General features: G+C 45.9%; 1 protein-coding gene across 3 annotated transcripts; it reads left to right on the top strand.

Annotated features, from left to right (window-relative positions):
• The first annotated feature begins 339 nt into the window (after positions 1 to 339).
• LOC117048567 (chemokine-like protein TAFA-5) lies at positions 340 to 27,529 on the top strand. Of its 3 annotated transcripts, XM_033152551.1 has the most exons (5): positions 783 to 1,232; positions 7,690 to 7,736; positions 14,539 to 14,691; positions 17,212 to 17,339; positions 26,933 to 27,529. In XM_033152551.1, exons 1-5 carry the CDS (start codon positions 1,147 to 1,149, stop codon positions 26,939 to 26,941), a joined length of 423 nt encoding a protein of 140 aa, XP_033008442.1. In that variant the 5' UTR covers positions 783 to 1,146; the 3' UTR covers positions 26,942 to 27,529. The 3 variants fall into 3 exon arrangements, with proteins under 3 accessions (XP_033008444.1, XP_033008442.1, XP_033008443.1); XM_033152553.1 differs by lacking the exon at positions 26,933 to 27,529 and having other exon boundaries at positions 340 to 1,232; positions 17,217 to 17,323; XM_033152552.1 differs by lacking the exon at positions 7,690 to 7,736 and having other exon boundaries at positions 785 to 1,232.
• The last annotated feature ends 309 nt before the right edge of the window (positions 27,530 to 27,838 follow it).

Below are 27,838 nucleotides of genomic sequence, written 5' to 3'. Positions count from 1 at the left end.
TATTGCGAGCCCCAGCTCCGGATCTTGCTAGGGTATCTTTCTGTGTATGTACGTTTGGAGCACACACATCGGATCCCCTCGGATCGACTCGTCACCCCTCCTCCGCGCGCGCGCGCGCAAACACCCCGACAGATCACGCCGCGAGCCGACGGCCGGGACCTGGGAAGGCGCCCTGCCACAGGTAGCCGCGGCGGCCCCGCGCCTTCGCCGGCACGCTTGGAGTGAGAGCAGCGACGCGCGTCCACACCAGGAATCGCGCGTATCCCCCCCCCCAAAAAAAGGGTGCGGAAGCTTCTGGCTGAGGACCCCCGCCCCGCGCGCTCACTCCCGCCGCATCGTGACCCCCCCCCCCGTGCTCTTTCTCGCATCCCAGGATGAATCGTCCTCCTCGCGTGCTGGGGAGGCCGGCGGAGCGAGCGGGGGCGCAGGCGAGGAGCCGATCTGCTCCCGGGTGGGCTCTTCTGCAAGGAGGAGAGCGCGCCGCCGCGAGGGTTTCTCCTGACCAACGGCGCCCAAGTGCTCGCAGGAACAGGCGCAGCGCCTGCTGAATCGCCAAGGAGCTGAAAGGCCCGGAGGAAGTCCCGAACCGAACTGCAGGGCGGTCGGGACTTGTGCGGGCACCCGGGAAAGGGGCGGCTCCCTCCGGCTGCGACCCCGGGGATACTTTTCAAGCGACTCATTTGGTGCCCGTCGGGTTTTGGAGCGCCCTCTTTTCTAGGACAAGCGGGGAGGCTGGAGTTTGGGAGATAGCATGTGAAAAAGAAGACATTTATCTCCATTGGGCCCCCCCCCCCTCGCCCCTCGGCATCCTGTGAGAAATAAGACTTATGGCGCCTCTGGACTTCGGGATGAGAAGCACCGGATCCTAAAAGGAGCTCGTCGGAGCCTCTGTAAAGTAGCAGTTTGAAGCTGCCCCCTCCCCCCCCCTTCAGAAGCCTGATGCTGCTACTGCCTGTCGCTTGGCTCTGCTGTGAAGGGAATGCAGCTGTGCTCCAGGCACAGCTGGAGCCCCTCTGTGCCAGGAAAACACCCCCCTGGTAGTTGGATTGTGTGAAGGTCTGGATTTAGGGGGCGGAGAGGGGGCACCACTCTCTTTGGCCCATCTGCTGGCCCATCTGGGAAAACCTCTATAAGGATGCTGGCCGGATGGAGAGAGCTGTCTACAGGGATAAGTGCTACACTTTGTTGCCTGCTCTTCTTCTGGCTCCTGTATTCTCATCCACCCAAGGAAGGTACGTTTGGTGCCCGTTTCATACACCACTTTGCCACTTCACCTTATGGCCTTTGCAGAGAGTGCAGGGAAGGAGCTTCCATTACTCCGCCTTCAAGGCTATGCACAAATCGGAACCCTGCGATGGGGCTGGGATGATCTAAATAGGGATCACTGCCGCTGTCTAAGGTCCTGAGGGTTATCCTGGGGTTGCTGGCGAGGAGGAGAACATGTTAAAACAAATCTAAATGCCTGCCCATTTGGCCATGATCATCCCTCCTTTATTCAGGTAGGAAAGAGCAAGCAGAACCAGAAAGGCACATAGGGCTTTGGACGGAAAGGCCTTTCAGGCACCCAAGACTCCTTGGATTTTATAAAAGCACCTGGTAAGCTTTGGGCCGGTTGGTATTTTGAAGCAGGGAAGATGTAGGCCACCCCACCCACCCACCCACCCTGGCAAAATGTCAGAATTGCTTTAAGCACATTACATATTTAGCTCCCCCCCCCCTGCCAAAAAAACCAGCCCAAGTATGGGCATAGAAAACAAAAGCAAGCAATTGGAAGCTAGCTAAAATTCTGTGACATAGTGGCACCCAGGTTATCCAAGGGACACGGCCTGGGTTCCCTTTTCACAGCTGAGTTAGAGAGTCCTTTCAAATTAAAATCAGGGATCAAGACTCCAAGAACACATTTGGTCATTCCTCTAACCTCTCATTTTATAAAAGGCAAGCAAAGGCAAGATTAAGGAACTGGTGACCTCACTTCCAACCAATCCCAGGTCTTCCTTCCCTGGTTTCCGTGGGTCATTTGAAGAATTTAAATTTCAAAGGCATAATACACAATCTACACATTTCCTACACTTTTTCCATACAGGAGGCAGCAGCGTTGAATAAAAGAGTAACCAGCGAATTTTAAGGCTTTACTTCTGTGCAAAGGTGTGTGGGAAGAAGGCCCATTGAATAATGAGGGCCTTCAAGCCGAAATTTGTAAGCTCAGTCAAGCTACATGTGCAATAACAATCCTCCTGGAAGGGAGATTTAAGTAGCAAATTTCTCATATCTGTAAACTGCTTTGAGGTGTTTTGTTTGCTTGTTTTTACAATTGAGCAGTTTATAAATTTTATGAAATAATAAAATAAATATCTAAGAAGGATTCAGAACTTGAAGAGCCAAAGACCAGGGCAGAAGAATGGTGGTTCTAGCCAGGAGAGAAACATTTGCACGTGACAAACACACACAAAAGGGAAACCTTCTTGAAAGAAGAGATCTGGAGGACTTCAGGAAGGCTGTTTAAATCCTTATCTGAGGCTGCAACCTTTTATATCAGCGATGGGGAACCTGTGGCCCTTTAGTTGTTGGAATATCAACTCTCATTATCCCTGATATTTGGCCATGCAACAACTTTTGGAAGGCCCCAGGTTTCCCATCCCAGCTCTAGATGCACAAATCTGGGAGTAAGTCCCACTTAATTCAGTGGACTCATTTCTGAAGATGTGCGCATGGGCATGCACAATGGGCTGGATTCAACTCAGTAGCCCTCCCAAGCAGAAGCTTCCTCTAGCAGAATGTGACTTTCCACTCCTCCTCGTGGATGCCTCCTGTGACCCCCCCAAAATGGTTTGAGGCAGGAGAACCCCCAGAACAGGGGAAGGAGAAGGCAGATCATTCCATGAAGCAAGCAGAAATGTTTTCACTAATGGAGCCATCTGCCTAGGGCTACACTGAATTCCTCCTTGTGACTTCACATTCTCTCTGCATCAGACTCATTTTCTGTGCCCACCTTGTTTAACGGGTGCAGTTCATGGCTGCTGTGTTGCTCTTAGCACACTGGGTAATCTCCCACTGACTCTTTCTGGTGGGCTGAATAATTTTGCATAGCAAACCTTTACTGGAAGGGCTCAGGTCTGTTGATTGCTAGCTGCTTTGAGCAGTTCTGCTGTGGGTGACAAGTGACATGACCATGTTTACTGCATGGATTTTGAAGATTGATTTAATCTGATACTTGCAGTCCAGTTGGAGAAAGTTTTAAAATTTAGGCCAAGTAGCCCAAGTAGCAAGGCATGCATGGAAGAGAAAGCACCTCAGTCTAAGGAAGAGGTTTTTTTTTTTTTTTTTTTGCATTGTTGGTTTTGATCTAGACATTTGATTTAGACATTGGCTTATTTTTAGGATTCCATTTCACTCAGAGGCATAGCAAGCCCAAGTGGTACCCGGTGCGGATATTTTTTTGTCACACATCCGCCCACACCCCTTCAAGTCACAGTGAGCATTTTGCCTCTCCCCACAATGCTTTGCGGAGGTGCTGCAGAGCATTGTGGGGGGGGGCATATGTGCGCAAAACGCTCACTGTGACTTGAAGGGGTGTGGGCGGATGGTACCCCAGGTCCAGGTGGACTGAGTAAAGCAAGCACAGCTAATTCTTTTGCAGTGCTGTGGTGAGTCCTAAGCCCAAAGCCACTGGATTTCCTCTGGCTTGTGCTTGAAGCTCTAGGTGGAGCTGCCAAATGTCACCCCTTGAAGATGGCACCTTTGTGTCCCCTGAGAGGGCAGTGCCCTGGTGAAATGTGCCAGGCTGCTGGGTGGAGCCCTGGCTGGGCAGAGCTCTGCTTCTGTGGCTCTTCCCAGCAGGAAGGAAAAAGCAAAGTGTGTGCTGTGTAAGCCAGCTGCTGCACTGAGCAACTTATGAGTTGCGGGGTGGGCATGCTGAGAGTCACCCCCCCTCCCCTGGAACCAGGGGTGGACTATCCCCTGCCACCCGCTAGCGATGCCCCTGATTTCACTTTCACGATTAAGTACTTTAACATGCTCAACATGCACTTAATTGCGATGCTTTTGGAGAGAGAAGGAGGTGAACAGAGAAAGGATCTTCTTTGTTTAGGTAAACACTAAGGCATAGGGATATGTGACCCTCAGGACATACTATCTTAATATATCAACCCACTTTAATTGATATTTGGTTGCTGAGATGCATCATGGAGCTTGATCAGGTGATGGGAAAAGCTTCTGCTTGAGCCCATAGGGAGCTAGTGCCACTTGCAGTAGACAATACTAGACCTCCAATGGTCTGGCCTCCTTTAAGATCAGGTTCCAATCCTGTCACTAGCTTTCACTTGTGATGCTGAACACATTATTTTGCCACAACTGGGTCTCTTTCTGCAGCCTAAACCAGTGTTTTTCAACCTTTCTTGGGCAAAGGCACACTTGTTTCATGAAAAAAATCACGAGGCACACCACCATTAGAAAATGTTAAAAAATTTAACTCTGTGCCTATATTGACTATATATAAAGTAATTCTCTTGAATTTTTCAATTTTTCCCACGGCACACCAGGCAACATCTCGCGGCACACTAGTGTGCCACGGAACAGTGGTTGAAAAACACTGGCCTAAACACAGTGACCTTCAAACTTGCCATTCTTATCTTTAAGCAGAGCTTATTTTTTTCTGGTCCTAAAACTCTTCAGTCACAGGTAGCCAATGTGGTGCTAACCCCTACTTTGAGCAAAAGCTACCAGTGGTTAAAGGAAGGAGGTTTGTGATGAGTGAGGTCTACTTGAAAGTCCCAGAGTCCATTAAATTTGCAGTTTGGGTCCTGAAAGAGGTTATTTTCCAAAGGCAAGAGCCACCTAGGCCTGTGTGTGGTTGGGTTGTTAATGAGAAACTAGTTGCTATGATTTTCTGCACTCAAGAGAATGATATATCACCTCTTTGACTTCCCAGCCCACTTGATTAGGTATTTGTTTACAGAAGAGTGCCCTGGTGACAGTTGGTTTCTAAAACTCTTTGCAAGGTGCAAGCCCACAACTTTGGGAGAGAAAGTCAAGTGCTCTGTTCACTTGGCTGTCCGCCCCACCCCCCTCACAATGGGGAAAAGACCCACCCATGTTCACTTTTAATAATTCTGTGGTTCAGTTTTGGTTCGCTCAGGGTCCCATTTTCAGATGACGGCTTCTAAGGGGAGTTCAGTTTTCCAGGTTTGCAGACATTTCTACCAGAAGAGGAACCCAATGTCTTTCTGTCTATTTTCTATTTTCATTTTGACTTACAACAGAAAATCCTAGCCATGTTTGTGTCTGAAACACTCCACATAAGCACCACTGAGCAATGAATAGGAATTACACAAGGAGTAGACTATTAGAAGCAGTTGGCAATTTGCATGGGTAGCTGCTAACCAACATTTTCTGGGTCTCTCCCCCCCCCCCCCCGTGTGTGCAAGATCCACTGAGCCCTGTTAAGTAACTGATTTGTTGCCCTTGGTTTTCCCCAACTTCCTTTCCCCCAGTTTACGCTGTGTAGCAAACAGCTCTGCAAGCCCAGAAGCTGCAGAAGAAATCCTGTGCTGATGTTTGCTCACCCAGAAACATAAAGAGCACTGTCAGCGTAAACGTTCCACCGAGAGCTCCCAAGACAGGCCTCCTGCAAACCAGGATGTGAGAGGCATTTTGCAGATCCATGTGGATCCATAAATAATGTCACAATTAGCAACTGAAACCAAACATTTATGCAATAATTCAGATGATGCAGCCTCAGTCAGTCAAGCAGGATCTATGAGTTCAGTGCTGGTCACCGGCATGCAAGAAGCAAGACACTACCAATTATCAGCTGCATTGCCAGAGCCCTAGGTGTGTTTTAGGTCACAAGGCCGGTTGCTGCACAGCTTCTTTCACTGGACAGTTTGTAAAGCAGCTAAGATGGGGATTGCTTGCAGTTCATTGCTATGCCTCCATGGCAAGGAAAACCGAGTGCTGGGATATGTGTGTGTGTGTACATATCACCCCCCAAACAGAATTGCTTTTAGATGTGCTGTATAGCGAAAATTCTAAGAAGAAACACATAAATCCAAAACCAGCTATGTTATTTTTGCCTGAAATTCAGCAATAAATAACACAAATGGAAGCAGCATTGATCCATAAGAAAGTTTCTGAAATCCACAGTTGGGAAATAGCTTTAGGCGGACCGGGGAAAACGTCACAAAACAGAGCAAGTGTTTTGAGTTCTTCAGAACTCTTCATTGGCTGGATGTTAAGCAAAACAGGCGGAAGAGTAAAAGCAATAAGGAACCCAACTGGCTCAATGTTGTAGTTGTAAAGTCTGCATTTAGACTCAGTGGCAAGCTGAAGATTGTGGACTGGATTAAAGGTAAAGGGACCCCTGACCATTAGGTCCAGTCGTGTCCGACTCTGGGGTTGCGGCGCTCATCTTGCGTTATTGGCCAAGGGAGCCGGTGTCCAGCTTCTGGGTCATGTGGCCAGCATGACTAAGCCGCTTCTGGTGAACCAGAGCAGCGCATGGAAACGCCGTTTACCTTCCCACCGGAGCGGTACCTATTTATCTACTTGCACTTTGACATGCACGCCATCTAAAACAGTATCGTAGCACTTTAAACAGGGATGGCTTCCCACAAAAAGTCCTGGAAATTATCGTTTTTAAAGTGTGCTGAGAGATCCCTATTCCTCTCACAGAGTTACCATTCCCAGAGTGGTTTCGCCAGCAGTCCCTTTTCCCAGGGAACTCTGGGAAATTATAGGTCTGTGAAGAGAATAAGGGGACTCCTAACAACTCTCAGCACCCTTGACAAACTGCAATTCCCAGGATGCTTTGTGAGAAGCCATGGCTGTTTAAAGTGAAATGATACTGCTTTAAATGTATAGTGCAAATTGGGCCTTACCTGCTAGGTCATGAGTGGGGAACTGGATCTGGCTGGTGGGCTAGATCTTTCCTTGCCCCACCCCATGACCCTTCTATGATCGGTGGGCAGGGCCACCCAACTGTCACCTGACCTCATTATTATTCCAGGTGTCAAGTTGAAAGGGCCTTGTCGTTGATGGACATCAGAGGCACTGTCATTCAGCACCCATCAGCTGACAGGTGCTGAGAGATACCACTGTGAAGTCTGTGAGCGGTTTCAATACAAACCTCTTGCAAACAGACTTCAAAGTACAGTCATACATCAGAAGTTGAATAGAATCCGTTCTGGAAGTCCGTTCGACTTCCGAAATGCTTGACTTCCAAAACGCAGCTTCTGATTGGCTGCAGGAAGCTCCTGCAGCCAATCAGAAGCTGCGGAAGCCCCATAGGATGTTCGGCTTCTGAAAGAACGTTCAAAAACTGGAACATTCATTCAGTTCCAGTTTTTGATCGTTCGGGAGCCGAAATGTTCGACTCCCAAGGCATTCGGGAGCAGAGGTACGACTGTAATGGTAGCCAGCCATGCCTTTACCTTCCTTACACCTGATGTTACATAAGATGACAGGCAAGTGGGCACTGTTTGGGGGAAATGGCTTCATGGGCCAAATTAGGACCCCTTCTGGGCCTCATTAGGCATATGGACAGGAAGTGTCCCACTCCTGTTTTAGGCCAAACTTAATATACTTTGACAAAGAATCAACGGCTTGGGAAACAAAATCAGGAAGAGTGACAATTACTGCTCATTTCCCTCTAATACAGTCTTGTTCAATATGTGCCATGGTTGTGTTTTTCAGGGCTTTTGAAAGTGCACAAGACCTGGAATGCCTCCTTTGCAAAAGAGGTTTGCTCTCGCTAAAGTGAAATATATGCTGTGTAAATGCTTAACTCTGCTCCAATTTCAGTCGAGACTAAAGTTTGTTACAGTAGTTTATTTCAGGAATTTATCCCCCACATTTCAGTAGATGTCTCAAAGCAGCGCACATACAGTGTGTAACATGTAAAATGTGTATTAAAACATCAGAAAATGGAAACATTAGAACAATATTCATAGTATAAAGGTATCCTGAAATAAAACCATTTTAACCCAGCTTTTGAAACTGAAGCAGGGATGGTGCCTGCCTGATTTCTAATGGGAGGGAATTCCACAGGTGTGAAATTTAGAAGAAGCAAAAAGCAGAAAGTTCCAGTAGAATTGTCGTACACGGCATACTACACAGGGATTTAATGTCGTTTCAGCATGGTGCGGCAATGTGTGAATTAAAGCTCCTGCTTAATGCCTTTTTGCTCTGAGCAAACCATACTTCATATGTTGTTCGAGCTTCTCTTTGATCAGCCAAATAGGTGGTGGGTGGAGAGATGCCAATAAAAATCTCTGAGTCAAGTGTAGACCCAAAGCTAAAATTTGCTATTTTTGGCTTGCCGTTTTACCCAAGGGAGATAATAAATATTTCATGCTTGCTTTAGAAGAGTTGCATGAGGATTTGTGAGTCCAGTTTAATGCCATACTCTGCTGATGTAGAGAGATATACACAAGTGCTAACTGTTGATTATGCTTACAAATAGGGAAAAATATATATATACAGAGATGGAGAAATGCAGCTTCCCCTTCCCCAACAGAGTAGGAAAACCATGAAGTGAAGAGATATTATTCCCTTCACCTCTATAAAGGATCAAGGCTTGCTTTTGTGACCAATATGAGATCTGAACCAGGGCCTCGGAAACTCTTAACCTCTTTATCAAATCAGTGCTAAACTAGTATTGAAACTCTGCAAAGCATGTTCCATAAAATGAGCAGTTCTCCACTTTCAGTTTTCCACTTTCATTATAGATTAAGTACAGTAAAGGGTGGCCAGACTTTAGGTTTGTGGGATCTGATTTCTTTCTTCCTAGACCCCGAAAGCTGTCCACCAATCAGAGCCAGATACAAAAGGGCGGCTCAGGCAGTGGAGCCCATGACCTATTGCCTCCCCATGAGCCATCCAATGGGATGATCCATGTGTAGAAGTCTGCATCTGAAATACTACAGATCAGGGACACCTAACAACCTAATAGGGGGAGTCTTTTTGTTCCTTCTGTTATTAAACAACTGGAAGCCAGAAAACCTTGATCTGCCTCAAAATGGGAAATAATCTAGTAGAGCCCATCACTTGTAGCCTATGTGGTGGGACAGAACCTGACTTCTACTTTCCTGGAGCATAGGTAAGGTTGGGTCTGCATGGTTGCATTGATGGGAGCCAATCCAGTAGTCCTGATGATGTTGCCTTAACCTCACCACCACCCCAGCCAGGTAGGCAGCAGTGACACCTGTTGCTACTGTTGCCCACCGCTGCTTTAGATTATCTGTTACTCTCTTGGTGGGCTCACGTGTGATGTGGCTTAGGGTGGATGCGTTAAGGCTCCTTTAGGACAAAGGGTTGCTATAGATCATTTTCAGATCCCTTCCAGCCCCACGATGCCAAATCAATTCATCTGAAGATAAAGAAGGATGTAAAAATGAAACACATTAGTAGAGCGATGGTGCTGAGACTCCGAGGTGACAAAGCATTCCATCGATATTAAGCAAATTGGGAGAAAAGAGCGTTCAGCAATTAGCGTACCCAGAAAACTAGGGAACCGAGTGTTAAAAAGCAACCATTTTTATTCCAGAAAGAATTAGCTTGGAATAAATTGTACCGTCTGTTTCTACTTTTGCAATCACTGACATAGATTATAATTGCCTTTCTACACTTTAGGGCATATTTCTGAGATCACAGAACATGGCAGCTATCCCTTAATGTGCTTTAATCACCTCTTTGCTCAGGCAGTTAAAGAAGTTGAAGCGTTTCCCCCTCTTTCTTTCTTCCAATCAATATTTTCCAGAGCGGTGCCTTTCCCCCTGTTTTATTTCCATTTTGATTTGTCGCTCCTCTCTTATTGTCCCTCTTTCCTCCCTCCTTCCCCCCCTTCCTTTTCTTGATTATATTATGTGCCAGGGACAAATGCACTACTTCATGGATGAAGAACATCAGGCCCACATGCAGCTCTCCCCACACTTAGCTTCCTGGCCCCTGAGGTTCTTCCCAGGCCACATGCCGTCTTCAGCCACAACCCTTACCGGCCCTGCCATACACACTCAGTGAGTGTTTCTGTCGGGCAGAGCTCATACCTTGCTTGCCTGGATGGATGATGGATAGAGATGCGTATGTGTCAAGAAACAGGTCCACGGTACAAAGGTAAAACTAGCATTTATTGATGCGTCTACTTTTGCCTGTGACCCTGCCCACAACTGCCCCCCTGGAAGGCTGTCCAGAAGGCAATTGGCCCTTAGGCTTTCCCCCCCCACCCCTGCACTGCTTGAAAGATAGCAGATAGCAGGCTGGGGTGCCTAATCACAAGTAAATGTACTTTCCTGTAGGCATGCCTACTTGTTGCTTCAAGCAACAGTCTTAAAGGGGGCAGCATTAGATAAAATATTATTAGAGGGGGGAAGTAAATATATAAAAAATCTACACGAATTGTTATTGGAATGGGAAACAAAAGATGAACAGATAAAAGAAGTAATGATGGAAAAGATTATGGAAAAGGGATATAAATTTCACGCCAAATTATGATTTGAAAGAAAATGTATACAAAATGCAATATAGGTGGTATTTAACCCCGGCGAAATTGGCGAAAATATACAAAGGCAGTTGGAGGTGTATATGTTGGAGGTGTCATAAAGAAATGGGAACATTTTTACATATGTGGTGGCAATGTAAAGAAATTCTAAAATTCTGGGAAGAAATATATAAAGAAATGAAAAAGGTGCTTAAATACTCCTTCAGAAAAGACCCTGAAATATTCTTATTAGGAATGTTAAATGAGGAAATTAAAGAAAAGGATAAATGTATAATGATGTATGCAACTGCAGCCAGTAGACTCTTAATCGCAAAAAAATGTAAAAATGATATAGTACCAAGAAAGGAAGACTGGCAAATCAAATTGATAACATACCAAATTTGGTGTGTGTGTGGGGGGGGAACGGGAATATCTGAACCAAAAACAAATAAAGATTGGAAAATGTTTAAAGAATATTTAGCAAACTTTGTAGAAAAAGTCGATCTTCTAGCAGACGGGTGAAGGGCTCAAAAAACAAAATAAAAAAAGAAATATATGGATATAGGTATACATAAGAACTAAAGATATATAAACCGCAATCAAGAAAAAGGCTGGAAGTTAACACAGGGTGATGGGGTGGTGGGGGGAGTGGGACTTGTTTGTATTTATGTTTTCTGTATTTATGTTTATTGTATGTTATTGTTTTTGCTTCTGTTCTTTCTCTTTTCTGTATTTTCTTGCATTTTGAAATAAAAAGAATTAACTATTAAAAAAAAATAAAAAAGGGGCAGCATTGCTTGCAATGTCTGCATAGATATTGCAGGACACATTGCTGGTAGCTGAAGCAGCATGCCTGGGAGGCAGATTAAGACCAGGGCTGTCTAGATGAAGTGGTGTAGCCAACCCTGTGCTCCTGCTGGCAAGCCTACCTCATTCACAATTTTACAAACAGTACGCAAACTGAAACTCAGCCATCCTTCAAAATCCGCACTTCTTCAAATTTTGGCAGGCTGTTCTCCAGCCAAGTAAGGTGTACAAAAAAAAAGGTATCTGAAGAAGTGTGCATGCACACGAAAGCTCATACCAAGAACAAACTTAGTTGGTCTCTAAGGTGCTACTGGAAGGATTTATTTTTTATTTTTTATTTTGTTTTGACTATGGCAGACCAACACGGCTACCTACCTGTAAAAAAAAAAAAGTATGCATTAGAATAATGTGTGGATACAAATGCATGCATATGTGAAAATAGCATACAAAAATTATAATGTCAGGGAAAATTGTGTGCAAATTTGCCTACGTACATTAGAAATTTGAACTGAAATGCTGCTGCATTCTCATGAGGACTTGTTTTTAAAAGATTGTTCAGAAACTGATGCAGGAATATGAGGAACTGAATGTGGAAAAACTGGAGAAAAAACCTGAAATTGACAAATTTTCCCATCTCTATCAAGGGGACTATCTAGCATCTGTTTGAAAAGTTGCTTACAAGCAAACTTGTAAGACATAATGGGCAGGTGCAGACTCCTTAAGACTGGGATGTCTACTGTGGGTCCTTTTGAATTATGGTGCTGGAGGAGACTCTTGAGAGTTCCATGGACTGCAAGAAGATCAAACCTATCCATTCTTAAGGAAATCAGGCCTGGCTGCTCACTGGAAGGACAAATCCTGAAGCTGAGGCTCCAATACTTTGGCCACATCATGAGAAGAGAAGACTCCCTAGAAAAGACCCTGATGTTGGGAAAGATGGAGGGCACAAGGAGAAGGGGACAAGAGAGGATGAGATGGTTGGACAGTGTTCTCGAAGCGACTGGCATGAGTCTGACCAAACTGCGGGAGGCAGTGGAAGACAGAAGTGCCTAGTGTGCTCTGGTCCATGGGGTCACGAAGAGTCGGACACGACTAAACGACTAAACAACAACAACAACTGTGGGTCCATGAGTGGCTGCGATACCTGGCACATACCCACGCTGCAATCAGGAGCCTGTGTTTTGTCCATCAAACTTTACATTCAGTTGGGCTGTGAGAAACACAACCACTGTGTGAAACGGCTCACTCAGTCACATTGGGTCACTGAAACACCCCAATGTGAGTAACTTGTGGCACTTGGATATGGTGACAATAAGGAGTTATTTAAAGCAAAGTTACTACGAGTCTGTTCCCTGCTGATGTCAGTAGCACTAAGCAAACCAGGCAGGATCAGTCCCCAAGTCATCATAAGCAGGAAAAGGTATAACAGAGCATGCAGCAAGGTAAATCATACCCAGTGAATGCAGTTCTAATAGAAACGTCTCAGCCGCTCACATCTACTTATTCAGATAGCAAATAACTCTCTAGGAGAGAGAGAGAGAACAGGGAGCTGGAGATTGAATGTATATATTACAGTCCAAATAAATATGAAAAGGCTGCTGCATGTGCCGGTATAAATCCCGGTGATCGCATGTACTTCCATCACATGAATGCCACTGAAGAAGATGTGAGGAAATGAGAAAGTGTTGTTGCCCATCTAATAGGGAAGCAGAGGGGCTTTTGAACTTATTCAAAGGGGCAAGCTACACATACAGATATGTGGAGATACATAACTTGAGTTTACATAACTTGAGTATACATAACTCAAGGCTTGGGGAGAAAGTAAAAGGAATTCGGACAGATGGTAACACAAGAAGTAACAATAAGGGGCTTATGAGCCAGCAGGCCCAGTATTTGTAGATCTTCAGTCTGTTTCCCTGCTTTGGATAACAGCTGATAGCGCAGCAAGAAGAGTATATAGAGATTGAAGGAAACGGTTGGAAAAATAGTGTTATCAGGGTGGCCAGGCAAGCAGGCAGGCTGGCCTGCCCAGGTAGATAGGTGGCAAAGACAAAGTGGAATTCATAGGAGCAATCTCTTGCATGCTTGCTACACAAGCAGCGAGTCGGTGTGAGGCCAACCCATTTAAATGGGAAAAGGTGAATGTGAGGGTGTTTTGCTGCTGCCCAGCCCCTGTGTGGCATTCCCTGAGCCGAAAAGTGGAGAGAACAACAAAAGGGTTTTGGGAAGCCCTGTGTTGGCTAGAGGTGGCTCTCCAGTAAAACACTTGGATGCATGGCTGGCGGTAGTCCCTTCTTTGAGGTCTCAAGCGCCTTGCAGCATTTGTAAAGGAATGTCAACAGAACCCAGACATTCTGTTGAATGTCTGGGTTCAGCTTCTCGTCTGAATTTCACCTCCTGGACTGTTGGCTCAGTCGTTTCAGCCTTGTATATAGTGGGTTTAAAAAAAAAAAAAGTGTGATGCTTCCAAACTTCCAGATTCCATCCCCAGGGGGACTTAGTGAGCGGAGGAATGGATTCAGCATGTTGAGAATCTAGTGGCAGGCCACAAAGCTTAGCTATGCAAAATGGATGAATTTGGTCCAGTGACTTGGGACATTGCTAGCTATCCTATGGAGATAGCCTGGGTTCCTCTCAGCATCAGGGTAACCATCGCTGCTGGAACTGTACAGGCCTGGTGTAATTTTTTTAAAAAAAACAAACAAACATTTTTTATTGGTTTCTAAAAATAAATACCGGTAAATACAAGAACCACTTGTAAGCACTTATCCAGCAGTACATCTAATGGTGTTCATTCTGTCCATTGGCTCTAGATGTAAACTTACATATTCAACATTCAAACATAATGCTTAACATAACCTTTCATTGAAAATCTTGAGCAATTGGTATAACAGGGTCTTGATTTTGGTCATTAACATACTTAAAGAAAGGGGTTCACATTTCTTGGAAGGTGTTTCTATTCTCGGCCTGATTTTTATCCTCTTGGCTGATTGCCAAAATTGGAAGATGCAAAACCAGTAGAATCATTTTTGTTTTCAGTGGGAAAAAGTGTACACATGTGCACAAAAGTGTTTCACGGGGAGTGGTCGAATTTGAAATATAGTGTATGTGCATAATACTCAATTGACGCTGAGTGATTTTAGGCTGCATCTTTAACCCAAAACGCCTGGCACCTCATGTCCTGCTCTGGCGAACAGGCTGCGTGCTTCTCCTGTTCTTCTGGGATTAAGTCTGTCTCATTTCCCAATCTCTCGCTACAGGAAAGGAGCTGGAGGTGGGGACGTGTGAAATCACAGCATTGGACAGAGATATGAGCCATCCCAAGAGGATGATCGCCAGGCAGACAGCGCGGTGTGCTTGTCGGAGGGGTCAAGTGGCTGGAACAACGAAAGCAAAACCTGCATGTGTGGATGGTAAGAGAGCAAGGTCTCCTTCTCCCTCAGTTGATTGTTCTGTGGATCAGGTCCAACAAGGAATAAGAACATCTTTAAACATGGAGATAAATGTTGAGGCTTCTTGGTGCTCTCCTACTGATATACATCACAGTCTCTGTGAACTCTCCAATGCTAGCAGGGACTGCTGTCTTTCTCCCACTCTAAATCTATAGGTCTCTGCCAGGGGCGCTGAAACTAACCAGCTGAGGTTTTTCTAGTCAAAACTAAGATCCAATAGAGTTATAAAAAGAATAAAGTTATTACATTCAGTTTTGGTGCGGATCCTCGAGCCTGGGGGACAAATGTGGCCCCCAAGCCTCTCTGTCTGGCCTCAGGGACTCTTCCTAGGCCACAACCCCTCTCCAGCCACATCCCCTACTGACCTTGCTTTGCAACACCCTTGAGTGTTTTTGCCTGGCTGGAATGTGTCCTTGATAATGCCTTATGCTTCCCACTTTTGCCTTTGGCCCCACCCACAACTAGCCTGCTGCCTCAGGAAAGTTGCCCAGAAGGGAAAGCGGGTCTCAGGCTGGAAAAGGCTCCTCACCCTTGGGTTTGGACTGACATGAAGTGCCACTCCATCTGCGTGCTTCAAGAGCCCCCTCTCACTCTGAGGAGATACATAAGCCCTCTTCTGATAAGCATGTCATTGTAAGCTGTTATCAGTGCTTAGCATTTCTAGGTGCCCGCCTGAAGAGGAAGCCCATCTCTTTAAAAGCCCTGCAACTCAAGAAGAGTGTGCAGTTTCTCTGCTTGTCATTCTGCCGCTCTGCTTGTTCACTGTTCCCTTCTTTTCCATCCATCGCTAGGTAACCTCATGGGCTGTGTGCTATAGCGGGTGGGATATCAGATTGTTTGAGCGGTTGGACTGCTTCTTCTTCTCTGCTGTGAGCATCTGAGGAGACAGAGGCAATCTCTGGGAGAAGGGCCACTCACTATCTGTGTGGAGGCTTTATTGTGACTTAAAACACTGGACGACAAAAGTTCTGAAGGAGAGAGTAAGAGAGAGGGGAGCAGAGTTTATCCACACTTGCCTTTTGCCCTGCTCTATCCAGGCGGAAGTCTGCACTTTAATGCACTGTGCTGAGCAAACATCAACTTGGATTGAAGTTTGTTCCAATTCAGCTTTAAAGAGTGGGTTTCCATGGGGAAAGCTCTGGAGCAAAAAAAAGGGGGGTGCTTGGACACAGAGCTTTAAATTGCAGACTGTGCCTGGAAAGAGCAGAGGAAAGGTGAATGTGGATAAGCTAGGAGAGAGAGAGAAGGAGAAGGAGAGGGAGAGAGAGAGAGAGACATAGAGAGACAGAGAGAGAGAATAGGACCTATGTGGCAGGTCCTGGGAATACACATGCTGTTGCTGATATTCATTAACCAGAGTGATCAGAAAAGCTTTGGCCTTTCTGGGGTGAAACAAGAAAACCTCAGGGAAATAGCCATGCCTTTTGGATTCTGAGACTGACGGTAACCTGCTCCTGAACTGCATGGAAATGGTCTGGCTCCACAAAATCATTACTTTCCCATTCTAGGAAGCTACTTGATCATATTTTGGGAGCTACTGTGTAAAAACAAAACAAAAATCCACAGGATTCTCTCTTGGAACCTTAAGGCCTTACAAGAAGCTTCCCTGAGGCTTTGGCGTGTGGGCATGTGTTACCTTGTGCTGTAATGTGCTGAGATTGTGCAACAGTGACTTGCTACCTAGTGTTGCTATGTGTGTGTGGGAAGGTGTCCCCCGCCTGTGGGTGGGTGTTTGGTACATGTGGCGAGTATGAGGCTATTCTGAGCTCACAGGTGGCCTGTTTTCTCACATTAGGGAGTGTTATGACCACATCATAAAGCTTCATAGATTTGATCCACTCTCCCTTTCCCCCTTCCCTTTTCCTTTGCTTTCATTTTCACTCTGTTCCCCAAGGGCCTTTTTCAATGATGGACAAAATATCTCCTATTAACAGTGCCACGTTATGCGTGCTTATATAGAAGTAAACCTCACTCTATTTGAGTAATTAGTTAGTATGTGCAGGCGTGCTAACCTGTTTCGTGGAATCCCATTCCCATGAAATGGAGGGGGTGGTCTCGCTGGTGGGGAGAAAACAGACTCATTTGGGAGGGCAGTTTTATCGTGGTGCACCTTTATCGTGGTGCAGTGTAGCACAATGGTTAGAGTGTTGGACTACAACATGGGAGAGCAACACTTGAATCCCCACTCAGCCATGAAGCTCACAGGGTAGCCTTGGGACAGTCATAATCTTTCAGCTGAACAGCAATGTGGTGAGCATAAAAATAGAGAGGGAACACCCCTTTGAGCTCCTTGGAGAAAAGGTGGGATATAAATATAAAAATAAGTAAAGAATTGCACTATGAAATTGACATATGAAAAGCCCAAATCTCACATTTTATCTATGGTTCTTGTTAAACCTGTGCTTAATTTTTGTCCCTTTTTGCCTCTCTCTCTCTCTCCATACTTTCCTTCCTCCTTACTTCCCTGGCTATGTTCGGCAGCCCAGATCATTGTCAACAAACAGTGGTGCGGAATGGAGCCTTGCGATGATGGGGAGCAGTGCACTTTGTTAATAAACCGTTCAGGCTGGAGCTGCACTCGGCAACTGGGGCGAATAAAAACAGTCACGGTAAGCAAACTGCCCTGGGGGTCACAGAGCAAAAGCAACTTCCTCCTTTGGGGACTGAGCAGTGGGAAGGGAGGGAAGGAGGGAGGAAGTTGCTGGTAGCAGGGGCAGGATTTTTGCTAGATGGCATCTTGCGAAAAGAGAGAAGCAGCTTGTGAACCAAGAAACTTCTCTTCGGGCCATGGCAGATCTGTCCTGGCTGCAGCAACCGCGTTCTGCCTAGAGCAATTCTGTAGGTACCAGCTGTGCAGAAATACCACAAGGCAAGGTCTGTTCCTGTTCCTTGTATCAAAATCCTGTAGTGTAGCCCTTTTCTGTCATCCTAAGATTGCATGGAGAATAGGGATGTAATCTGATTCTTGGTACCAAGGTATGGGGAAATCGTGCAAGCAAGACTACAGGCCAGTTAGAGGCTTGGCCAGCTCATACCAAATTTCAGCAGCATCCCTGGTAGGGAATAAATAGTGGAGGGGATATTGAACTGGCCTGCCCCCAACATCTCCTTTCCACCCCATGTTGTTGGAAGGAAGATTACATATGCGTTTGGCTGAAGATGCTCAGAAGGTTTCTGTGCTCCAGAACCATGCCCAGCCAGGGATCCCAGCCACAAGGAGGGTTTCTAAGCACACCCTGGCAAATAGATGAAGAATCTATGGGTGTGGCTGGCAGGGACGGGATGTCAGAGGTGAGGCGGGGGTGCATTTATTCCCACCTGCGTTCTTTGAACTAGTTCAGAAATGGGATGTGGCTTACCATCTGGAGTTTTGAGAATCTTAGCCTTCAAAACACCATATCCAGAGGGCTCTTTTTCAGGGTGGGGGTCACTATATGTGCCATCACAACGGAGCAAGAGGGGAAATGCTGGGAAGCAAAGGATGCCTGAAGCAATGCTAAGCTTCGGCAGAATATGTGGTGCCGTTATTTCTTCCCGTTTATCCTGTGAGCTCAGGGAGGCATCGCCTGCCCCTTCTGCCTGTGGGGAATCGGCCTTGCTAATAGAGTTGGTACATGGGCCACGCACGAGGGCTTTGCCAGCTATTAATATAACTCACTTGCAGGGACCCACATCAAGCAATTTGTTTTGTTGAGTTCACCGCAGGCTCAGGAGGGATCGTGCTCTCCAAGGGCCTTTTAAAATGACTGCTGCCTAGACAGGTAGAGATGGATTTGGGCGGATCTTAAACAAAGCTCTCGGCGGTGCAGAGAGGGAGTAATAAGGCCTGCGAAACACAGGAGCTCCATTTTTTCCTCCATGCAAGTTGACAGCAGAATAGTTAAGAGTCCCGGATTACTGCCTTGGCTTTGTGCTGGGTGTGACTTCGGCAGAAATGAATGTGCATCATAGTCAAAGCCGGTTCTTCTTTATTCCTAAGGGAAACTCCAGCCAATCTCCCTCTGTTCAGTTTGGCAGGCTTCAGCTTGAAGACCGCGCCCATGCTTTAGAGTGCTTTAAGGCACCTCCCACACCATTGGTTTCCTGGTCTCTCTCATTAATCTCCTTCTCCGCCTGCTGCTCTAACAGGTGGGGGAAGAAGATGAAAGAAGGAGTGGGTTGTGAGTGCAACTGCTGCATCCCTCCTTCCACCTGCCTGTGTATTATGGTGGCTGTTCCTCCTATTGCCCATGTTCAGGCTGCGAGTGCCGCTCTGTATGTAGCTGCAATGGGACCAGTCATACACAAGAGGGAAAGAATAAGCAGGTTCAGGGGAATAGCAGAGTTCACAGATGTGCAAAAAACATGGGAGGGGGAACTTAAGTGGGAAGGGCATTCCCCCACCCCAAAAACCTAATGAAGACTAAGCATGCTAAGGTTGTGGAAGAATGACTGACCATTAGCCAAGGGGTGGGGTGAAGGGAGGGACAACCAATGGAAAACCATGTGGGATGGGAGAGGGGAAAGAATGGCATATGAGGAGGAGGCCATGACTGAAACACGGAAAATGATTATTCTGCACAGCAACATCCTGCTGTAGGTCCCATCGGGGTAGGTGTTAGGATTTTGTGTTGCTGTTGCTTCAAGAAGCATAGGGTGGCATCCATGTCTTGCTCTCCCCCCACATTTTATCTTCACAACAACCTTGCAAAGGTAAGACCTAATAAGAGGGACTAGCCCAAGGTCACCCATGAAATTTGGCAACCTCTGTAGATCAGGAATGACAGGTTTGTTTTTGTTTGTTATGTAAAATTTATATACCACTTGATTGTAGAAAAAAAAACCTCAAAGCGGTTTACAGAAAACATAAAACAATAAAAACCTAAAAAACTTACAACCATAATTTAAAGCAGACAGTTAAACCCAGAATAGAATAGACTCAAATTAAAAACTCACACAAACTTTCTAAACATCTAGGTAGATTTGTCCAAAATAAGAATGTCTTCAGTAGGCACCAAGAAGAATTCAGGGATGGCTATCTTAAATGAGTTGCACAAATGTCGGCGCAGACCATCTTCTGCTTCTTATTTCAGTTCATTGCAATTCAGAGTATGTCACTTCTATATCAGAAACAACACAGGAAGTGCCCCCCCCCCGGGATTCAGTGCTGATGGGGAACAATGACATGGTCAAGCCCAGGGTTGCTGCCCTTCAGAAATCTGGGGAAGCGGAGGTGTGGTGATGTTGGAGAACCACTTCTTCATACAACCACATTCACAAAGGTGGCTTAAAACGCAAAAACAGTTTTTCCTGGAACATCTGAAGCTACCCTGTTAACTACAGGAGAGCGTGTGGATTGTAATTTGGGTTGTTCACCCTTTTTTAGTAGTTTTGGGGAACAGGCACATGAGAACAGCATAGCAGTGATTTTTGCTGATGTTGGGTAGCAGTGAAACTTGAAGTTTCACTTGAAAACCTGTTTTCCCCACTACGATTCTAGAGCTGAGGATTAGCGCTTTGACCTGCCAAGAAACTTGTGATGCCTCCAGTTCCACTTTCTTACGTTTGGGGCCTTTGAAGCCATGGCTGACCTGTTTCATGTTCTCCCAGCCTCTCTGGAGCTGGCTTTAGAGGAGAGCTGCTTGGCTGTGGTGTGCTCCACCAGCTGAGGTGGGAAGGGACATAGGGTCAAGATTGCACTCAGGAAGAAGAGGGTTGTGTGCCAGTTGATTTCTTATTCAAAAGGCATCGGAGCCGAACTGCTCCTTTAGCAGCACCCTCCCAGATGATTACATGGATCCAGGAGCAGCTGGCAGGCTACTGGATGTGTGAGGCCCAGCAGCCCATGCTGCAGTCAGCTTAGTAAGTGAATAACAATGAATGGGGAGCTGGAGGTTGCTTTAGAAGTGCACTGGGATATTTTATTAATGCCAGAGGCTTCAAGGCTTAGAGGGAGGTAAGCGATGCTCCCCACAGAAGAGCAGAGGTGGGCATTGCCAGGCCATCCCACGTACGTTTTGCTCTGGGCATCAGTTGGCCTGCCAAGACCAGCTGCCGGGAGGGCTCCTGCACCTGTAAATAATGGCGCTGAAGAAATCGCACCAGATGCAGAGTCCCACACCGGCACCCCCCCAGCCATGTTTCACATCTGCTGAAATTCTTCCTTCCCCCAGTGCAACGCTTAGGGCAGAAGTTAGGCATCATACTTGATCCAGGGCTGCCACAGAAAATGGCAGCCCCACTTCAAGTTCTCACACCCCTATTACGATGCAAGCGTGTTGTGCATTTCCCTGTTCCATGCTGCCACACACAGTGGGGGTGGGAGGGGGAGAGAAATATATAGCACGGTGACATTGCAATGTGGGTGCATGTGTCTGAACATTATGGAGATACGAAAACAAGCTTTTGGGGTGGGGCGGGGCAAGGCTGATCTGTTGGGTCCTAAGTTGGCCCTGCTGCCATCAGGTAACAGCATTGGGGTTGATATGGGCGCAATGATTTTGCCAGCTCCAGCCTCGGGCAGTGATTTGCCTGCACCCCAACCTTCCACCCTGGGTGACAAGCTGAGCAAGTCTGCAAACATGGCAGTAAAGCCACACCAGGGTTAGGATTGCACTAAAGCCATCAGCTTCCCATCAGCACATGTAATGGGAGCCATTCTATACTAAGTGTTGTATGAAGAAGTGCATTCTTTTTGTCTGAATCGGCCACCAATCAGTTCAATTGGGTAACCTGGAGTTCTTCTGTTGTGTTCAATAAATAAGAAACCCTCCCCACTTTTTCTGCCTCACACATAATTTTATGAGCCTCTGCTTTCCCCAGACACCAGCTCCCTCAGCCTGAGAGTGGAGATGAGTGTTGCACCCCATAGTCAAATTCAACTGGACTTAAGCATCCAGGGGACCTTTACCTTTTTACCTCTTACACCTCGTTGCCTTTCTTCATCCTAAAAACAAAACACCCAAACACATTCCCATTTCTTTGTAGAAAATGTGCTCCAACCTGTTAATCATTTTCATTGCCTTTTGATACACTTTCCCCAGCAAATATATAGATAGATAGATAGATAGATAGATAGATAGATAGATAGATAGATAGATAGATAGAGACAGGGACAGGAAATATTGTCTACCCCTCACAGAGCTACAGTCACTAGTACCTATAACAAACTGCATGGTCTTTGCACAGCCTAAGCATATGCAATTAAAATAATCAAATATTCCTCCTCTATTTACCCTTGCCTACATGCCTGCTTTTCAAAATAATGCTTTCTTTACCCCTTTCCTCTGCTGTCCCCGTATGTCCCTTTCTAGATTTTAAGCCCGTTGGAAGCAGGGGCTTTTCAAAACCTGTTCTTGGTGAAGTGGCCTGTGCATAGATTGTATTATATAAATAAGAAAAATTATTTCACATTTGTGTTATTTCAGAACTCTCTGGTGGGTGCTGTCAATACTGTGTTTTTGATTTTGTTTTAAAAATAATGTGAATCAGCGGAAGGACTTACTGGTAATCTCTTGTCGCCTCCTCTTTCCTGCCCAGAAAAAGTGTGTTTAGGTGTCTGTCCAACATCTTCCCATGAAGACCAACACAAAGAATGCATTCAGTTTCATCCTCCTCCAGTAATTCCTTTCACATCTTTGTCCTCTTAACGGTCTGACTGCCTCCTGGCTAGTTTCACGCTTCTAATGCGTTTAAAGACGTTTTAATCATTGACACACTGTTTTTAACAATATGGTGCTCTAATACTTTTTTTTCCCTCGCTTGCTTGCTTGCTTTATTGTCAACTTAAATTTGTTTTTCCCCGAGAGTTTCTTTTATTCTCATTGGGCAAGACCCACTTTTTAAAAGAAGCCTTCTTGTCTTTTAAAGCTTCCTTGACTCCGTTCATTAATTCTGCTGGCATTCTCTCGGACTTATTAGTCACTCTCATGTTCTGTGGTATACATTCTAACTGAGCTTCTATTGTTGTGGTTTTAAATAACTCCCTGAAGGGATTTGACCCTCTTGACTCTCTAATTCAACCTCCTCCTGTTTAATCTCCTTTTTAAAAAAAGTTTTCTCTTTTAAAATTAAATATAACTGTTGGATTTCCTGGACAACTTTCTCCTCATAACCATATCTGTTGCATTTGATTGCACTGTGGTTAGTCTTCCCAGTCAGTCTGGTATGTCCAGTGTCACCTCCCCTACAGTCCATTCTATGACTAAGGTTCCTCAGGTTTGAGGAGGGAGCTAAAGACAGTTTTGACAGCCTTAGGTCACATGACATCTGCACCACCCTTTTAAAGTATTGTCGTACCTTGGTTTTCGAACAGCTTAGTTCTGGAACGTTTTGGCTCCCAAACGCCACAAACCTCGAAGTGACTGCTCTGGTTTGCAAACTATTTTTTTGGAAGCCAAATGTCTGACAGGGTTCCCAATTGGCTGCAGGAGCTTCCTGCAGCCAATCAGAAGCCGTGATTTGGTTTCCGGATGTTTTGGAAGTCGAACAGACTTCCAGAACAGATTCTGTTTGACTTCCAAAGTACAACTGTAATCTACTTTAAGAGTCATGGCTTCCCCCAAAGAATATTGAGAACTGTAGCTTGTTAAGGGTGCCGAAATGCCCCAGGAGACCTTAATAAGCTACAGTTTCCAGAAATCTCTGGGAGAAGCCACAACTCTTAAAGTGATATAAGTGTGTTTCAAATATGTGGTGCGGATGTCCCACTGGGTTTCTGAAACATCCACCCTCTTTATGTCCCCATTTAGTATCAAGCCCTCCACTTCCCCCATCTTGCCCTGGAAGCCTCCAGCTAGCATTGTTTCATAAACAGAACATTATGCACCTCTCCATACATCATTATCATGTGCAATTTTCACCCACAACTCTTCGGTCTCATTAACTGGCTGTCATTTCTTCCCGTATGCCCTTTGCCAAGATCTATCCTCTCCCTTACTTCCATGACCTGAAACATTGACGCCATTACCCTCGAGGGACAAGTAACATCCTGAATCAGATGGTTCCCCCAGCTCCTGGCAGCTTCCTTTCAGATATCTTTCTAGAAGATGCTCTGCAACCTTTTGGATATGAAAACACCAGCAGTCTGGTTCCATTGCTGTTCAAGTGGAGCCAGCCTCTTTTGTGCAGGCTCAGTCTCTCCCCAGAAGTCCCCCAGTGCCTAACAAATCTAAACCTTTCCTCCCAATGCCACTGTCTCATCCATGCATTGAGACCCCGCATGTAATTCTTCGGCTGTTAAGGGGAGATAAATCCACCTTGGGCTTTCGGGACAGGGGATGATGCAGGAGGGGTGTGTGAGGAGCGGAGAGACTCATCCATATTTATCAAACACAATCGCAGATTTGGCAAATCCTGTCCCGATCGCCCAGGCTCTTATTTTGCATTATTAAATATTCATGCAAGCTGGTTGACAATGTGGGGTTTGCACATTTTTGCCACTGAATCATTTATGTACAAATCAGGGGAAACACAGAACCCTGCAAAAAAAAGAAGCAAAAAAAATCGCGCCTCATTGGAAAAGGTTCAGAAAAGGGCAGCCCCGATGATCAAGGGCATGGATAGGCAAACTAAGGCCCGGGGGACGGATCCAGTCCAATTGCCTTCTCATTCCAGCCCGCAGACAGTCCGGGAATCAGCGTGTTTTTACATGAGTAGAATGTGTGCTTTTATTTAAAATGCATCTCTGGGTTATTTGTGGGGCATAGGAATTTGTTCATCCCCCCCCCAAAAAAAATAGTCCAGCCCCCCACAAGGTCTGAGGGACAGTGGACCAGCCCCCTGTTGAAAAGGTTTGCTGACCCCTGATCAAGGGGATCTCTCCTATGAAGAAAGGTTGCAGCGTTTGGGATTTTTTAGCTCATAGGAAAGTCAAGTAAGAGGCAACATGAATGAAGCTCGTAAAATTATGCATGGCGTTGAGTAGCTGGGTAGCGGAAAGTTTCCTCCCTCATAACACTAGGACCTGTGGACATCAAATGAAGCTGCATGGTGGAAGATTTGTGGCAGATAAACTATGGAACTCTCTCCTGCAGGATGCAACCACCAACCCATATGGCTTTAAAAGAGGGCTGGACAAATTCATGGAGGAGGGGGCTGTCAAAGGTTACTATATCCATGATGGCTGTGCTGGGCCTCCACAGTTTGAAGCAGCAATGCTTCTGAATACTAGTTGATGGGAACCACAGGAGGGGAGACTGCTGCCATGTCCATCTTACAGGTTTCCCACAGACATCTGAGTAGCCACTGTGAGAACAGCTTGCTGAAGTAGAGGGACCACTGCCAGCAGGCTGTTTTTATGTTCTTACTTTAAACTGTAATCCACCTGGTTGTGGCCTTTTGCAGGAATGTTTGTAAGCAGGAACAGCGCACCTCCTGAAGCTTCCATGTTGGGAGCCATTGCACAGCCTCCACTCTGTAACTTGCATTCACTTTCCTTCTATAGAAACTAACATTTTATGAGGAAGCACTTTGAAAAGCTCACAGAACAGAGAATGAGGGCAGCGTTTCTACTTCATCCTGGAACCATCCCCATAATGGGGAATTGAGGTTTCTCTTAGGGCAGGTCTCATAGAAATGTTAATGCCCATATCAAAAAAATAGTCGGGTTTCTACTGAACTCTGCAAAAATTTTGAATAAGTGACTCCTACTTTTCTTTCTTTCCTGTGGAAGAATTCATACTAATCTAGTCCTCTGGGGAGAACGCTTGCTCCCTCCTCCTTTTCCACAGCTCCCAAACTCACGCATATCATTCTCCAACCCAAAGGAAAAAGCTGAGAGTGAGATTAAGGAGGAAAATCCGGAGCGAATGTGCTTAAAGCTGTTACGATCTGCCACCTGCGAGTATGGCACATGTCGGTGGGACTTAACAGGATAATGGCAAGCTGATTAGGCGCAGGTCGGTGAGTGGGCCACCTTCCACTGCACCTTTGTACAGAGCTGAACGTCCAGAATTCACAAGGGGCTGAGAAAGATAGGAATTCCTTAGCGGGTTTTGTCTGTGCTCTTGAGCCGAGGCTCACAAAGTTTTCCGACAAACCTCTGTCACTTCTCAGTGCACCCATTCTTGTGTTCCATGGTCATGTTTGAATGTCACTTGTGTCACACGTCTGGGCTCGTAAAGCTGAACATCCAAAGAGCCTACTGACGTCGGGCTGTTCGTAGTGAACAGGAGGAGGGAGTTGGCCCATAGAACAAGAATGGGGCCTAGCTACATGTTACATCAGGGGTGAGGAACCTGTTTCAAATGGAGAGCTGTGTTCTCTTCCAAGCAGCCTCCTGAGGACCACATGTCAGCGGTGTGCACAACAAATGAACAGGAGGCTAGTTTTTACACATACACTCACACAGCCCTTGGTATCTTCCATTTAGACAAGCAAAAGGCCTCAGCAGAATTCAAGGCCACAGCAGTCCAGTCAGGCAAAAACAGTCTGGGTGTGTGAAGCAGGATCAGTGAGGGAGTGGGGCCTGAGGAGAGGTCTAAGGGCCACAGTACGCTGCATTTGGCCCTTGGGCCTGAGGTGCCCTGTCCCGTGCTATACTAATGATGCACTTGGCAAGCAAGTTGTGGACTTAAAAAAAATTAAATACAAGACCTGAGGGCAGGGGAGAGGGCATTGTGCCACCTATACCACAGCACACAGCCAATTTCGTCATTGATGTAATGTGACATTATGCCCTTTTTAATTTTAAATTTAGTTGAGTTTGAGGTGCAGTGTTAATCAAATGGTACATCAAAATTAAACCTTTGAGGTGGAACATCATGCCATAGGATCTATGGCATGTGGAATTTACATTTGAAGAGTTGTACAACTGAATATTTGCATTCAAAGGCACATACTCTGATTTTGTTTTGCGAAACACTTGGTTTGGCTTTTGTTCAGTGGAGGGTGTCAATGTTCCCCTTGAGCTCCCAGGAACTCCCAGTTGGCTCATGGAGCTGCCTGAGTGAGGTAGAACGATCTGAAAAACTGGGAATGCAGAGAGAAAAGACAATAGGTTGATCAAGAGCATTGTCTATGATGACTGACTTGTACAAAGTAATGCTGCGACTTCTGATATCTCCTAGGCTTGTTCACATGTTACACTGGAAACAGGTACAAGCTGTCTTTAGTACACATGCACAAGGTTTTGTGTGAAAGAATGTTGCCTGAGGCAAACTATAACTCCAAGAGATTATACAATAAAATATACCCAATCCCTTTATGGCTTCTTCTTTTCTAGGTCTCCTGACAGCCATGGTGCACCTGCCCATGAGAGCAGCTTCTCTACTTCCTGCACACTGATGCTGCAGTTCAGCGGTCAAATCATCTTGGGGGAAAAGGGGCAACCAGCTTCTTCAACATGGGTTCATCCCCATGAATTGGGGCCCATGCCAACTGTATTTCCTCTTGTGCCTGAACATGGAACACAAAGGCTACCAACAGAGTACTGTATACTGGGGTTGTACCTGTGAGATTTCCTCCACTTTTTTTTCTTTCCCTTTCTTCCCCATAGCAAATATAACTATTTCTGGCTTATTTTGTGGGTTTCTAAATATGAAATGCAGTTTCCCCTAGATTTCTCCCCCCCCCCCCATGACAACAGAGGATTTGTGCCACTTGGTACTCAAGATTTCTACAGGTCTCTTGGATTTGGGGAATGGCTGCCTCCTTCAGACATATGGCTGTGACAGACTGAGGCAGTTGCTAAGAGTCTGGGATGTTCTCCAGTTGCTGTGAAGAAAATGTTCTCTTTTTCCCTGTGCCTCTTCCTTTCACTTGTTCGTTCTCTCCTCCCTCCCTCCCCCAAATCCAACGGAGATGAGGAGATATGGCGGGGGGGGGGGGTGGTACGCATCATGGCTGACACTCCTGACTATGGACTTCTCTGCTTACATGGGGCGGGGAGGCATGGGGCATACTGTGATGAAGGAAGGAAGGAAGGAAGGAAGGTCCTTGTGAAATGGCAGGGTAAATAACCTGGACAAAAAAAGAAACAACAAATGTGTGTATTTAATGAGCTTTCCTCTTTTGTGTTTACAGCTTCTTATTTATCTCCATTTACTCATGGCACCTGCCCAAACATTCCCCTTCACCACTAAATGGGAGCAAGCTCAAAATTTGAGCAGAATTGATTTAATATGATTAG

The sequence above is a fragment of the Lacerta agilis genome, chromosome 6, assembly GCF_009819535.1.
Source record: "Lacerta agilis isolate rLacAgi1 chromosome 6, rLacAgi1.pri, whole genome shotgun sequence".
NCBI lineage: Eukaryota > Metazoa > Chordata > Lepidosauria > Squamata > Lacertidae > Lacerta > Lacerta agilis.
Note: the sequence above shows the minus strand (reverse complement) of the source record. Positions and strands in the feature narration are given on the sequence as shown.